This window comes from Cebus imitator, unplaced genomic scaffold (assembly GCF_001604975.1).
Source record: "Cebus imitator isolate Cc_AM_T3 unplaced genomic scaffold, Cebus_imitator-1.0 Scaffold224, whole genome shotgun sequence".
NCBI lineage: Eukaryota > Metazoa > Chordata > Mammalia > Primates > Cebidae > Cebus > Cebus imitator.
Genome location: NW_016107539.1, coordinates 3,504,813 through 3,521,093, shown reverse-complemented (window position 1 = coordinate 3,521,093; position 16,281 = coordinate 3,504,813). Strand labels below are relative to the sequence as shown.

At 44.0% G+C, this 16,281-nt stretch overlaps 1 protein-coding gene across 1 annotated transcript in view; it reads left to right on the top strand.

Moving 5' to 3' along the window:
- The window catches only part of LOC108281353 (probable polypeptide N-acetylgalactosaminyltransferase 8), a 43,249-nt gene extending 33,735 nt beyond the window's left edge, over positions 1 to 9,514 (top strand). The window contains exons 7-11 of the mRNA XM_037727265.1: positions 1,097 to 1,282; positions 4,002 to 4,139; positions 4,685 to 4,780; positions 5,767 to 5,937; positions 9,236 to 9,514. Coding sequence (XP_037583193.1) covers positions 1,097 to 1,282; positions 4,002 to 4,139; positions 4,685 to 4,780; positions 5,767 to 5,937; positions 9,236 to 9,388 — 744 coding nt within the window. The 3' untranslated portion in view covers positions 9,389 to 9,514. The remainder of the gene's footprint in view (positions 1 to 1,096; positions 1,283 to 4,001; positions 4,140 to 4,684; positions 4,781 to 5,766; positions 5,938 to 9,235) is intronic.
- Positions 9,515 to 16,281: the final 6,767 nt, after the last annotated feature.

Genomic DNA, 16,281 nt, shown 5'->3' with positions numbered 1-16,281 from the left:
ATTAGATAGTCCTATTAGCTACTGGGATGAAGATCATGTTTTCTAAGCCCAATATTAGAATGCGTGTTTTGACAAGCATGTTTTGTACCCATTAGGATGTTAAAAACAAATGTTTATAATTGGGTCATAAGCCATGGTATCTTTTGGTCAAGTTACGCAAATTAGTTTTCTATTGCTGTATGACAATGTTATCACAAACTTAGTGTTTTAAAGCAAGAAGCATTCATTATCTCACAGTTTCTGCAGGTCAGGGATCCGTGCACAGCTTAGCGGGGTCCTCTGTAAGGCTGCTATCAAGGTATCAGCCAGAGTTGCGTTTTCATCTGCGTTTCAGTGTGGAAAGAACTGCTTTCAGGCTTACATTATTGTTAGCAGCATTCAGCTCCCTAAAGTCTTCCAGGCTCAGGAAGCATTCGGTTTTATGCTGGGTATCAGTTAGAAGCCACTCTTAATGTCTTCCCTTTTCGTGTGTTAGCTGACAACATGGCAGCTTGCTTCTTCAAAGCCAATGAGAGAGCATCTCTTGGCAAAATGGACTCTACGTTTTGCAGTGTATTCATGATACGTGTAATCAAAAATGTCCTGGCATCTTTGCCATATTCTGTTGGTTATAAGCAAGTCACCGGCCCACACTCAAGGGGAGGGGATCAGGCAAGGCTGTGGACACCAGGAGGAGAATCACGGGGTCACTTTGGCGTCTGTCTGCCACACTGCCCTATGTCTAGCATGCAGGCAGAGAAGGGGCATGAGAAACTTAGTGCAGTGAGAGTGGCTCAGGGCACGGCACCTCTCAGGACATGCGCACTTTCCTTGGGGATAAGGGAGCAGAGGCTGCCCCTCCTTTGGTCCATGTAGGAAGACTTCCTGAAAGAAGTATGATTTCAGCAGTTGTTTGGATGACAGGAGAGAGGCAGTTTGGTAAACTTCTAAGGAATGACGATTTAGATGAGAAGGATGGGGGCAATATAAAGACAGGAGTGGGAGGACTAAATATACATTCTTTAAAAATGGTTCTAAAAAGTAGTCTCCTGTGTCAGTAAGCTGTGCAATTCACCGACTGTGAAGCATAGGTGATCTTTTTTGTCTTTTTCTGCAGGTGTGGCAGTGTGGAGGGAAGATCGAGGTTTTGCCCTGCTCTCGGATTGGTCACGTAGAGAGACACCACAAGCCCTATGCCTTGGATCTGACCCCTGCCTTAAAGCGCAATGCTCTGCGAGTGGCTGAAATCTGGATGGATGAGCACAAACACATGGTCTACTTGGCCTGGAACATACCTTTCCAGGTGAGTAATGGAATTGTACAGCAGCACGGAAGAATGAAAGAGGAGGAGATAGTGGTTATGTAACGGGGAGAGATAAACAAAAGTGCCAACACAGCCCTAAAGGATTAGGGTAAGGGCCGGGCGCGGTGGCTCATGCCTATAATCCCAGCATTTTGGGAGGCCATGGTGGGTGGATCACGAGGTCAAGAGATCAAGACCATCCTGGTCAACAAGGTGAAACCCTGTCTCTACTAAAAAAAAAATACAAAAATTAGCTGGGCATGGTGGCACGCACCTATAGTCCCAGCTACTCGGGAGGCTGAGGCAGGAGAATTGCTTGAACCCAGGAGGTGGAGGTTGTGGTGAGCCGAGATCACGTCATTGCACTCCAGCGTTGGTAACAAGAGCGAAACTCCGTCTCAAAATAATAATAATAATAATAATAATTAGGGTAAGGTCCTGATGGTGTGACAATAACGGCTTTAACATCTATGTAACAGTGCAGTACTGCATTCTGGACCCTTTTATATATTAACTTATTAGCCATCACAACATATGTAGGGGATGGATAGGTTTTATTTTTATGATTCTAAATTTTACAGATGAGGAAACTGAGGCACGTAGAGTTGAAAGAAACTTGTTTATGGTAATGCAGGTAGTAAGATTCAAACCAAGGAAATCTGGCTCCTAAGTTCCATGTTCTTCATCTCTCTTCTATAATGGGAGACATAAACATAGCAGGTGTGGTATGGGGTGGTAGAAAAGGGCACTGTAATCTTGTTGGACGAACAAGAATGAGAATAGCATTCTTTTTAAAGTTTTTTTGGTAGAGACAGGGTCATACCATGTTGCCCAGGCTGGTCTGGAACTCCTGGCCTCCCAAATTGTTGAGATGAAAAGTGTTAGCCCCTGCACCCAGCCAACGATGGCCTTCTTAGCTAAGCCCACATCTTATACCCTGGCTGTTTAAGGTTGGCATGCTATGCGGTCTCGTGTCCCTGAGCTCTGGCTCTGGGCTAGAGCATGTGGAGCCATGCTGACCCACAGGAAGCAGTCATCTCATTTACAAACTCATCTCTCCATCACAGTGGGTTCTGATGTAGCCCCCAGAAAGCCAGGGGGTCAGGGTGGTGGGTAGCTGTGGATGGACCTAGAAGAGAAAGTCTGGAAGGACTCCTAGGGTCAGGAGCCAGGCTAACACTGAGATCTCTAGGTCTGGAGAATGTAAAAACGTGCAGAAATGCCTGAGCCTTCTTTAAAGTCAGGAAAATCCTTCCTTTCATGATCCAAGCTGCCCATAACTTCTTACAGTTAGCTCATTGTTTGAAGAAAGATGAGTAAATTGATTCTGATGTCCCAGTATACCAACGTATGATAGGAAAACAAGTACCCTCCAGGACATCCTTAGTTTTTTTTATTTCTAGGGAGTCATGCTGTGACTCTCCCAACCTGTACAAAGAATGGTCTGTAAAACAACTGAACCATCTAAGGATGATCTAAATGTTCAAAAGGGATGATCTTAAATGAGCCCCACGGGAAAATTCTGGGAGGAGGGCAGATACACAGTGGTTTCTGCTTTCCTTTTCCAATTTGCCTCTTCAGTATTATTTTACATTGATTCTCTGCAAAAGATCACTTCTAAAAACTCCTCTTTTAATCTCCAAATGTTGGTATTAGAGTATTCCTTCCAAGAGCCTCAAGACAGAGTCTCGCACTGTCACCTAGGCTGTAGTGCAGTGGTGCGATCTTGGCTCACTGCAATCTCCGCCACCTAAGTTCAAGCAATTCTCCTGCCTCAGCCTCCTGAGTAGCTGGGACTACAGGCATGCACCACCACGCCCAGCTATTTTTTTTGTATTTTTAGTAGAGATGAGATTTCGCTGTGTTGCCCAGGCTGGTCTCAAACTCTTGAGCTCAGGCAATCTGCCCACCTCAGCCTCCCAAAGAGCTGGGATTACAGGCGTGAGCTACCATGCCTCGCCCCAAGAGCCTTTCTGGCCATCATGAGGAGGATTTGGGGATTTATTGATGTAAATATCATCTCAAACAGGAGCAGTCTGCATTAGCTGATGAGGAGAAATACACCTGAGCGGCCTCACTATGCAGGCGTTAAAAGAGCAGAATTTGAAAAAGCAGAATTTTCTAGGGCTTAAGGGTTTTCCACTTTCCCTGCAAATATGAAAACATCAAGGTTACTTCACAGGCTATCAGAAAAATATTCAGCTCCATCATGGTGACCCATACCCACAGGTGGAGTTAAGGAGCTGTTAAAAGAAAAACTTCAGCCAAATTAAATTTAAAGGAGTTTAACTGAGCAATGATTGATTCGCAGATTGGGCAGCCCTTGGAATCACAGCAGATTCAGAGACTCCAGCGCAGCCATGTGGTAGATTTACGTATAGACACAAAAAAGGAAGTGACAAACAGATGTCAGAAGTGAAGTATAGAAACAGCTGGATTGGTTACAGCTCCGCATTTGCCTTATTTGAACATAGTTTGAACACTGGACAGTGTGTGAGGGGTTGAGGTATGACTGCTGGGATTGGACAAGACTCAGCTATTGTTACAGGTGCATAGTCCTAAGTTAGGTTTTCGATCTTGTGTATCTATTAAGTTACATTGCAATTCATCCACAAGGACTCAAATAGAGAAACACAGAGTTCTTTCCAGGCCATATTTTGTTTGCTTTAACGAGCTTTCATGAATCAAAGCACAGAAACACTTGGTGTTTTATTTACAGAACTCCGGAATCGATTTTGGGGACATTTCTTCCAGAATGGCACTCCGGGAAAAACTGAAGTGTAAAACTTTTGACTGGTACCTGAAAAATGTTTACCCACTCTTGAAGCCAATACACACCATCATAGGCTATGGAACCGTGCGTATGACGAAATTGCATTTTGGATTTCACATGTTCGACTGTAAAGAAAATGCAGCCTGAACCATGTGATTGCCTGTCCTGCCCAAGATGCCCTTCTTATCTGGCTTTCTCCTCAGCTCTTTGCCCTCAACCCTCTCAGTTTCCTTTCGTTCCTTGCTCCCCGATCCCCATCTCTTTTCCTTGTCTCTGCTTCTAGTCCCCTTGAAAACTGCAGCTCTTGCCTGGACCCTCTCGGTTTCTCCACCAACTGCAGCGATTGGCCTTGCCCACCTGAACTCCCCAGAGGCGCCCGTCCCTGTGGGTGTGGTGATGGTCTGAGGTGGTGGGTGTTTCCAGAATGTGGGCAGTGCCGCCGCACCTCCCTTCAGCACTGGCCTGTTTCCCAGTGCTTAGAAAATGCCTGTCAGGATCCCAGCTCTCTGCTCCCTGAGACTGGTTGTTCTGGTGCCCTTGGCACGCTGGGGAAAATGTCGGTCTGGGGAGGGATGGGGCTCATTCTCTGCCCCTTTCTAACAGTGTCACCATGTGTTTTGCCCCTTCAGATGAAAAACCTATTGGATGAAAATCTCTGCCTGGATCAGGGAGCCGTTTCAGGCAACACCCCCATCATGTATAACTGCCATGGATTCAGTTCACAGGTATCTTCCCCAGTCTTCTTGGCCTTGGCTGGGAGAGTCTGTCGTGGCTCAGCCCCTGATAACCTTTGCTGGGTCTAGACTCCGTGATAGGTGATGGGGAGTCAGGAGCGGAGCATCCTGGGTAAGGGTGAAACCCAGACCTGCACTTGTAACGAGCACATCTTAATTTCTTCAGAAAGCCGTGGCAACGTAGTTTCATTTCAGTTACAGGAGGATAGGTGGAAAGGCTATGCTCTGTCACATTCATTCTCCATGGTGATATCTGCATTGACAGTCACCTCTGGTTCCTTCCTTTTTCCCCTCCTCCCACTGCTCCCTCCGTCTTCTCTCTGCTCCTTGAATGCCTGGGAATGTGGACAGGTGAAGACACCTGTGCTTCTCCTAGAGAGAGGGAAACAGAGCCAGAAAGGAGAGAGGCTGAGCAGATGTTCCTCCAAGGGATGGAAGGGCCCTGGCCCCATGTGGAAGGTGCAGCCAGGGGACTTTTTTTTTAACAGACAATATTCACATCTGTCCTCTTACTTTGCATCCTGCCCTCATAGCAACCTTTTGAGGCATGCATGATAGAGATCATTTCCACTTAGATGAAAAAATGGAGACACGTGACCAAACTACTTGTCTAAGCTCACCGAGCAAGGACGTGTCAAATCAGAAATTAAAAAGGTTTTCTGACAACAAATCCATAGCTGAGGCCTACGGTGAAAGGTTCTGGAGTTGAGTTTTGTTTTTTCTTCAGAGACAAGCTTCTTCATCCATGTAAGCTATGATTCTGTTGGAGCCCTCCTAGGCCTCACCTCCTCCCTGGATTCCAGGGGAGACTAAAGAGTAGAGGGAAGCAGAGGTGGCTTCGTGTTGTCCCAGAGGGTTCAGTGCTCCTGGTGAAACTGGGTGTCTAGGGGCTCCAAGATCAGTCTTCCTGCCCTCCCTCTGGCTAGGGTCTCCTGCTGGCTGATGATGCCAATGGCGAGTCCTCTGCCCTCTTTTAGTACGTCTACTATCACCTAACCGGGGAGCTCTATGTGGGACAACTGATTGCAGAGGCCAGTGATAGTGATCGCTGCCTGACAGACCCTGGCAAGGAAGAGGAGAAGCCCACCTTAGAACCATGCTCCGAGGCAGCTACGAATGGACTGCATATATATTGGGATTTTAAACAGGTGAGTTACATGCATTTTCTTTCTTTCTTTTTTTTTTTTTTTGAGACGGAGTCTCGATTTGTAACCCAGGCTGGAGTGCAATGGCTCACTGCAACCTCTGCCTCCAGGGTCCCGGTTCAAGCAATTCTCCTGCCTCAGCCTGCTGAGTAGCTGGGATTACAGGCACATGGCACGACGTGTTTGTATGTTTAGTAGCGACTGGGTTTCATCATGTTGGCCAGGCTGGTCTTGAACTCCTGACCTCATGATCCCCCTGCCTCGGCCTCCCAAAGTGCTGGGATTACAGGCGTGAGTCCAGCGAGTTACATGTTTTTTAAAGGACAGATATATGAGAGGTTCAGATTTGATTTGATAGTGTTTTAGGAGAATTACTTCTTGTGGCAACATGTAGGGAGAAGATTGGAAACAGGAAACTGGGTATGAAACACTGAGTCTCTTGACTAAGGCAGGGGTGGTTAAGGAGGAGAAATACTGGAATCTGTTGTAGTGGAACAGTTGAGAGAGTTTGGGCCCACGTCTTAGCTCAGTCGCCTAGCAAGTTCCTTACCCTCTCTGAAGCTCAGTTTCCTTATTATAAAATGATGGAGATGATAATATCTTCTGTAAGCCAGTGTTGAGAGGATTAAATGATCCAGTGTGTGTAAAGTATTGAGCGTGCTGCCTGGAGCAGAGGAATGTTCAATATGCATTAGCCACTGCGATCCACTTATTATTAATAATTATCAGAGGGTGTGAAATACTAGGCTGAAATCTGACAGGGGCTAATGTGGGAGCTCTGCCTTTAACGTCAACATCAAATGACCAAAGACAGGGTGAAAGGAATCTGGCAGATGTACTTGATGATGACGCAAGGGTCTTGGCTGACGGCAGTCTATGGGGAATTGACAATGGATGGGGTTACTCCAAAAGCTGTGCTCCTGGGCCAATTCGGTAGGAAGGGACAGTACCTCCTGGAGGGAGGTACTGGTCTGTCTGTGACCATATCTCTGAATGTGGGACTGTGCTTTGTTCAAGTGCCACATGGACAATCCAGCAGTCTCTAACTTTTCAAAGCTAATGCCCCCTTTGAGAATTCGTTGTGAGCTATGGACTCTCTCTCCAGGAAAACCTACATATGAACCTATGTGCAAGATTTGCTTACAGTTTCAGAGGTTTTTTGTTTTTGTTTTTGTTTTTTTTTTGCATCCCAGATTAAGCTTTCCGGAACTAGACAATATTGATTAGAAGAAGGGGGGTAATGTCTTCTCAGTCTCTGATGTCTCACTTTAAGCTCCAATTATATGGAGCTGTAGGTAATTCAGTGAAAGTCCAGGCTCCCTCTTACCTTAGACCTTTTTGCAGGTATTATTCCCTCTCCTCCCACTTCTTCACCAGGCCAACCACAAAGTGTTCCCCTGGCCTTAGACGTCATCTCCCTTGGGAAGGCTTCTGTGACCCCAGAGGAGTCCGGCAGGTGGTTCCTCTATGTGCTCTCAGGGCCCCTTTTATAGCCCTAGTCTCACCATCTCTTGCAGTTGTCAGCTCACTTGCTTCTTTTCGTCATGTGACTGTGAGCTGGAGGGCAGGGTCTGGGGTTTGCTGCTTTTCCTCAAGCGTCTGGCACAACCCCTAGAACATGGCAGGCACTCAACAAATGGTTGCAGAGCAAATGCAAGATTGGCAGGCCTGGAGATATAGCTTGAAAGTCTTGTTAGGCCTTTGGATAGAGAAAAGATGCTGCTGTCTTCTTGAGGAAGACGGAGTAGATTAGTGTCGCAGGAGGGCAGAACTGAGACCAACAGATAAAGATTAAGGTGGCAGAAGTGTGGTGTTCTTGACATTTTGTTAAAGTGAGTGTCGGGGTGGGGGCTGACAGACAAAGCATGCTGAGGAGGACTGGATGAGGAGCCCTGAGGAGTAAGCCGAGCCCTGGGGCCAGGCCTGCTCAGCTGGCAGACCCTGTCCACGAGAGCTCTGTGGTCTGGAAGCAGGGGCCAAGAGAAAGGAGTGGTGGCGATGGTGGAGGAGAAGTTCCAGAATCTGAAGAGCTGTCCTGAATGGCCAATGCTGGATGGGTGCCCAGAGGAGGCAAGGGTGGTTGGGGCCGGGGGAAATCCAATGACAGGAAAATTTTGGGGGAGCAAGGGCTGTTGGAGGCACTTTGTGATTTGAAGAGATGAGAGGCAGGGAGGTGATGGTGAGAGAGGAAGCAGAAATTTGGAGATGTTACAGCTGCAGTCAGTCCCACTTGGTGTTCAAGAACTTGGTGGCAGTTTGTCCGAAGGGGAACAGTCAGGTCGGGGTTTCTCACTCGCCATCAGAATGAATGTTATGGACCCTGAGGAGGATAGCAGAGTGCAGGGCATAAAAAAAATACAGCCTGACCCAGGCACTAATGCAGCTCATGTGAATCCTGCAAAGGGGTTGAGAGGGATGTGGACAGAGAGGGCTGGGAGCAGAGGGCAGGACCAGGAGAGACGGCGGTTGGACAGATGGCAGGATCATCAGTTGCTGAGATATGAAGATAAGGGGGAAGAAGCTCAGGGAGGTTGTGGGGATCACATAGGATCAAAGAGAAGGATGGCCCTTCCCTTCTTTTCCCCTGTTAGGATGGGGAGTGGCAGAGATGAACTAGGATTTGTTGCCCATTTCATATGTCAGGCCCAAGATGCTCCATCAACATTAAGTCTAATTTTAACTTTAATATTAACTCTAAACCCATTTTATAGATGAAGACATTGAGACTTGGAGAGATTAGGTAATTTGTCCAGACCCACACGGTTTGTATGTGGTACAGCAAGGATTCAACCCTGACTTTTTAGCACTAAAGCCTATCATGTTCTCAGCCATAAACCTTGGTGACGCCCCGTCAACAGGAGAGGCAGGAAGCTTCCTCAGAGGCTGAGATTCCTGAATGTGGCTCCTGCTCCAGGTGCACAACATAGTTTCCCTGAGGAGGGAGAGAAGCACAAGGTGAAGGTGACCCTGATGGGTCTCACGGGCTCAGGGGTGAGGACATGGAAAGGAGGGCTAAGTTGAGAAGGCCCACGGTTCTCACAGAGGCCATCATTTCATGGTAGGTCAGTACCGACCCAACGCTTCCGTCTCAGGAGAGGCTGAGGGCATCACACGAAGTTAGTGAAGCATCACCTGGTTGGTCAGTTTGCCATAAGGCTGGTAGAGGGAGCACTGAGTGATCTCATCATATATTCTGCTTCCTTTTCTTCCCTGAATGACTTGCAGAGCACTGAGGGGCCCCTAAAGATGATGAATTACTGAGGCATTTCAGCACCTTGGCTCTGTCTCTCTTCCCCTCCAGGGAGGGGCTGTCATGAACAGGGATACCAAGCGGTGTCTGGAGATGAAGAAGGACCCTTCCGGCAGCCACGTTCTTGTGCTCCAGACCTGCACCATGCAAGTGTGGGAAATCCAGCACACCATCAGAGACTGGGGTCAGACTAACAGCCAGTGATCCTCAGACAGCGCTGGATCTAGGACATTAGTTCTTGCAAGTGGAACGGCTTCTACTCCCAACTTCTTTCTCAGTGAGAAAGAAAGTGTGTGTGTGTGTGTGTGTGTGTGTGTGTGTGTGTGTGTGTGTGTGTGTGTTTATGGCGACTTCAGGTGGGGCCTGTGCATGTGCTGGGGTGTCTCTGTTGGGAAAAGGAGAGGAAACTCTGATGCCTCGTTCCCAGCTTCCCTAGGAAGGTCATGATATACATCAAATGCCATTCTTGGAAACTTGAAATAACCAGCATCATTTGGGGAAAGACATGTTACGTGGGGAAAGAAAGGGGAGGATGGAAGTTTATCTTTGACTTTTGCCCACACTGTTTAGCCTTCCTTCCCAACAGCTACCATTGCCATCTGCCCCACACCTCCTCCCCAGCTCGTCCGCTTGGGGACTCCCCAGGCTGCCGGGGGCCATTCCATGTGAGAGGCTGGGCCCTCCTCAGGCCAGCAGCGTGACAGCTCTCCAGGTGGCACTAATTCTCCCTCCTGCCTGGGTTGTCCTAAGAGATGCAGCAAATAGACAAGTAACTTTTAAAAATTCATCCATTTTCCCATGGCAGTTTTATTTGGATTATCAATCTCTCCCACACCAATGAGATTCTGGAGGCTGAAGGGAGGAGAGAAGGCACCTCGACTCATCACAGCTGTCCAGGGAACAGGGTGTTGAGAAGGGTAAGAAAATCCAAGGCCATCAGAGCCTTTCTCTTAGTAGGTCATAACATTTAATGAGTTAATTACCTATTTCCTCCTCCTATTCTTGCAAGTTATGGAGAAGATGAGGCTTGAATCACAGGGGTGTCGCTTGTTGGGGGCAAAGAAGAGATTGCAAGCAAAATCTTAAAACCAGGGATTATATGGCTATCCACTGGATAAATATTTTCTGCTAGTTGGTGAGTTGGGAAGATCTATCTCAGCCTGGCAATTTTTGGCAAGGTCTTGGAGGCTGGTGGGACTGGGCATCATGGTGGGAGAGGGGGTACGATGTCCGTGTGTATGTGTTGTGTGTGTGTTGTGTTGTGTTGTGTTGTGTTGCGCTGTGCTGTGTTGTGGGATTACCCTTTAAGTATATGCTCCCAGAACCCCTTCTTCAGAGGGTCACTTTTTTCTTTTAATCTCATGTCAGGGCTGCCTGGGAATTATTTTGAGAACCAATAGGTTTTGCATTAGACCAGCAGGACAGTGATACTTTGGTACAGAATTTAATCAATTAAAACTTTAAAAAATGACCTTTTAAAAGGGTGCAGGTTATAAAGGTACAGCCTGATTAAAGTTTCACTGTGAACACTGCCATACCAAGAACTAAAATTACTATAGATAAGATTTTATGATGAAAAAATCAAGGGGCAAGATGAGTGTTAAGCAAATGTATAACTTCTATCTTCCGCCTGGCAAATTGAAGGGAAAATGCAATTCACAGGAAAGTTTGGAAAAAGCATGTACTCAATAGAAAGTTGGGTAAAAGATACAATATCCTTAAACATATGGAAAGATATTTAACCTCATTCATATTTAGAGAAATACAAATTAAAACTGTATTGAGATACTTTTCACTTAAATTGGTGAAAATTAAAAAGTAGATCAGCACATACTTTTGGAAGGGCTGTGGGAAACAGGCAATCTTATACATAAATGGTAAGGATGCAAACTGGGAATATTTCGCAATATCTAAAGATACTGTATGTACATTTTCTATTTGTGCCAGTAATTCCACCTCTACAGATTTACTTCCAAAAATAAGAAAATACTTACGCACAAGGTAATTCTGTGCAGAATTCATTGTAACTGAAAAATGTTGGAGAAAAAAAAACTATGTAGCTGAACATCAGAGAATAATTGAATACCTCCATACAATGGAGTACTATGCAGCTATGATAAAGAACAAAGACTGTCTCTCTGAACTGATATGGGGTGATTTCCAGTATCGTTTGTTAAGTGGAAAAAGAAAGTATCTATACTATGTACCTTTTAGGTAAGAAATAAGAGAAAAATGTTCCTGTATCTATTCATTTCTGCAAAGTAAAACATAAGAAGAATAAAAGAGAAAATAATTAGCTTGGTTCTGATGGGTGGTGGTGGTTGGAAATAGGGCAGAAAAAACTGGGAATAGGAACAGGATGGAAGGGGTGTGGGACAGTGACATTTCTCTAACTATATATTTGCTATAGTTTTGACCTCTAGAACCATAGTATATTTCAAATGCTTAAAATATATAAAATCAATAAAGATAGAAACCCAAAATGGAGTATACACAAAAATAAGTGAACCTAATTATATTGCTATCTTATAAATGAACACATACATACTCACTCATGCACACACATGTTGATCACACCCAGCATGCAACATGAAGATCTTGTTTCTAAATATTTTCCAGTAAAAGAAATTACGAGTCTTTGAAGAAATAGCTAATTTTAGGGCTGGGGCTGGGATATCTTTCTATTTTAGAAAGTTATTAACTGCTTAACAAATTACGGGGACATGTCACAAACCACGATGACCAGGCTGAAGGGGCTTCCGCTGGCCAAATCTGGGACATTTGAATATTAAAATAGATAACGGTAATTTTAACTGAGTGATTAACTTTCACATCACCAGTTGTTGGACAAACAGATATCACGGGCCTCCTGATATAATGCAAGAAGAACACAATATCACTTCTATGGTTTTCCTGCCAAAATACAGAACCAGAACCTATAATCTTGAGGAAACATCAATCAAACCCAAACTGAGGAACATTCTTCAAAAGAAATGGTCTGTATGCTTCAAAAATGTCAACTCGGGAAGACAAAGAAAGAGGAAGTGTTCCAGATTAGAGACTAAGGGGACAACAAAACGTCATGTGTGATCCCAGATCAGATCCCGGACCTGAGGGTTTTTTCCCACTTTGATTGTAAAGGACAGCAGTAGACAATAGGTGAAAGTTGAATAAGGTTTGTTGGTTAGATAATAGTATTGTATCCTGATTTTGATCATTGCACTCTGGGTATATAAGAGAATGTTCTCTATTTTACAAAATAGTCACTGGATGGAGTTGGAGGGGACAGACGTAATCTATGAGATTTTATATAAATAGATGATGGATGGATGGATGGATGGATGGATCGATGGATGGAGCAGTAGGCAGATTCGATGGAGGAGTGGATGGATGGAGATAGATAGATAGACTAAAAATAGATAGAGGGATAGACAGACGGATGGAACCGGGGATGATAAAGCCAACGTGGAAAAGTGAATCTGGATGAACAGTAAAGGGTTTATAAGAATTCTCTGTATTATGTTTGCAACTTTTCTGTACATCTGTAATTGTTTAAAAATAAAAAAAATTAAACTCAAAGAATGCCTATCTAGATAGACATTAAAAATCTCTCCCCACTGAACCTCAGTGATAAGCAACAGCAGCTTAATTCAAGTTTGGTGTACTTTATTTGAGGGAAATCTGTGGTTCTCTCACACTTACAGTGAGGATGACAGAAAGCTCCTTAGGCTTCCCAGCTTCCCAGAGGTCCCCAGCTTTGGCCAGCAGCTCTGTTCTCCAGGGTATCCTGTTAGTTACAACAAAGAAGGTATTGATTTGCTTCCTTGTCCAAAGATCTACATGGAATTCTGCTTATCTGGTCACTGTCTGCTTCTAGCCTCCATTGGCCAGGACATGTGAAAGTTGTCTCCGTGACTGTCTTCACTCCACTCAGGAAACTGTTCCCTTGGCAACGAATTATTTACTGAGGCCTCTTTCTCTGATTTTTGGCGAGAACATTGCAGCTCTACTACAAGTCAGTGTTACCTTATAAACAACAGTATATATGACGAGTAAAGTGGTCAATGACCCTGGAGTATGAAAGGTCACCAAAACTCCAACAGAGAAGTCCGTGTTTGATTCCAGGAGTTGGACCTCTGGAACTGTGGACCTGTCATTCTTTTCCTCTCTTTGGCTCAGAGAGTGAAAAACCCCCGGGGCATCTTGCAAATGGCCATTTTCTCCCCATCCCACATTACCTCTCAATTTCCAGATGGCCATACCCAACTTGTCCCCTCGTGGGAATAAGCCCTGCTACAGCAGCCTTAAAGAATCACAGTTTACTGTTACAAAATGTTCCTCTCATGTTGACCCTAAAGTAACAGGCTTGTTTCTTTTGTCATTCCTCCTATCCAAAACTAAAATTGCAAGGCAGCTTTGCTTGTCTTCCTCCCTACAACGCCAAATTTCAAACAAAAATCCCAGGACTGCAGCTTGGATCTGTCCTGCTCTTTATCGGAGCCGCTACCTCCCCAGGATTCTGGCACTTTTCCAAGGGGAGCAGGGCCTAGAGATTGAGGGATCACTGCCATCATGTGCCTGCTTGTTCCTCTTCTCTAGCCCCTAAGCATCACCCACATGAGGCTTGAGCATCCCAACTCCCTCTTCAGAGGGAGCAGCTTTCTCATCTGCGTTAGACCTAAAGGATACAGAGCTAGGAGCCATGCCATAATGCATTGACATTCTAGAATTTTAAAGTTAATCTCTTACAGAATTCCCTTATTTTAGCAGTACATTTTAACAACAGGAAATGTGCTTTTAGCTAATTTTCTAAATTTAAAGAAATTTGTGAAGTCCATTTATAGAGAATAATGAAATAAAGCAAGGTCTGTATAATGTCATGGTGAGTTAATTATCACTAGGATTGAAGCGTGAAATCAACTGGTCATGACTAAGTCATCATTTTAACAAACACAATTTTCTCCCACAAACATTTTTAACAAATGTGGTTTCAACGAGAAATATGTCTCAAGATTCCAAATCTACCATCTTTTTGGAACTATAAAAACCAAAATCTGTCAATATCACCAGAAGGCTGTTTGGCTTCCGAAGCAAAAAAAAAAAAAACCTAGGAAGAAACTCAACTTTATCTAACAAAAATAAGTACGTACAACTTTATCTAACAAAATAAGTAGGTACAGTTTTAACTTGAACTAATGAAACCAGACAGGTCAACATTCCCTAATGTTGATATTTTCCTTCTCTCTCTTTCAAGTCATAAAGGCTAAGTCAGGACTTGTCCTTTCCAAGTAAGCTGTCAGCCTTCTTTCAATCTTTGAAGGCTCTTCATTGACTTAAGTGAGGCTGGTGCTTCTGCTTTCAGGACATTTTCTAGCTGAGGCTACACTGAAGAAGATGGGCTTGTGCTTTACTGTTGCCACAGGTGCTGTGTGCTGGGGCCCCCACGTCCCAGCTATTCCCCCCTCATCAGGCTCTCTACTCTGCTTTCCAGAGACCCTGCTTGTGGGCCTTCCTGATGGGTCTGGAGTAGATCTTGACCAGGTTTTCCATATGGGAATCCCTTCCTAGCATTGCTCAGGAAATTCCAGTTTTCCAAATCCCAAATTCAAAGGAAAATCAGTTGAAAATGGGGAAAACAGAAAAGAGCTTTAAAATTCTCTTGTGAGAATTACAGTTTTGCAAGTGACATGGCGCTGTTGCTGGTTTGATGAAACCATTGATGTCCAGTGGAATGCAGGAGCAGAAACACAGACACAGTCCAAGATTAAGGTTGATATTTTCAAAACCCAGGACAGGAGAGCAGAGAAAAAAAAAAAAAAAAAAAAAAAAAAAAAAAAAAAAAAAAAAAAAAAAAAAAAAAAAAAAAAAAAAAAAAAAAGCAGTCATGATCTAATCAGTTTATCATCCTTAGAGGTAGCAACAGCCATGTTATAAATGTGGGTTTGTGATTTGTCTGCCTGTAATGCTGAGTAATTGTTGCAAATAAAATACATATTAGTAAGTTTTTATATGTGGTATATTTTATGCAAATATTCATACAACTCTTATGCATGGTGTTTTAAGAAATATCAGGTTTTGGAAGCAAAATATGTTCTTAAGCTGCCAGTTTCAACCTGTGATTCAAGCTAGTGCTGCTAGCCTTACTAGGGTACCTGAATATTACATTATCTGAATATACACAATAATGTTTGCTGGGATTTCCCAGAGTTTGAATATTTGCTACAGACCATAGTATTGATAAATGCTATTGAACTTGATATTTTTTATTTATGAAATAACTTTTAGATATCCATAACAATGAGTAAAGAGTATAATTAATTTTAGAAATACTTAAAGAATAACGAATGATTTGGAGAATTCCTGAGAGTTCTGCTTTTTTTTTACTCCTGAGTCCCAAAGAAACTATATGTTGGGAATCTGTTGAAAACACTACCCTAACTGTGCTTCAACCTACCGGGTGGTCTCCTTCAATTTACTGTTCCGGGTTCTCCATTAAACAATCAAACACGCATCTTTCAGGCATTTTGAATAAAAATGTGGTACTTTTAGGTATTTTAATAAAAAATGGATAACTATTTTTAACAAACCAAGTGTTTCAAATGCTTTTGAAACAATGAGTTTCCCCGCAGCCTCTGTGATCTTCTCATGCCTGTGTGTGTATGTGTGGTACAAATGTCTGTTTTAGGATTTCTCCAAATACCCTAGGTTCAAATATTGGTAGCGAAGGACTAAGGTTGGATGCGTATTTTGGAGGTATATTTGTCATTTAATTTAAGGAAAACTCAATAATAAACAAAGGTATGGCAAGATACTGTACTCAAGATGGAAAATGGGGCATTATGGTAAAAGCTGAATAAAGACAGGATTTAAATTCTCTACTCTCAGAATTTTTGTATTTGTAAAATGATAGTCAATATGGTATTTAATCTCATGACTTGTGAAGATCTAAAGAGATGCTGAGAGCTTGGAAATTCACAACTTTAAAAAATTAAACCGGGGCCGGGCGCGGTGGCTCAAGCCTGTAATCCCAGCACTTTGGGAGGCCGAGGCAGGTGGATCACGAGGTCAAGAGATCGAGACCATCCTGGTCAACATGG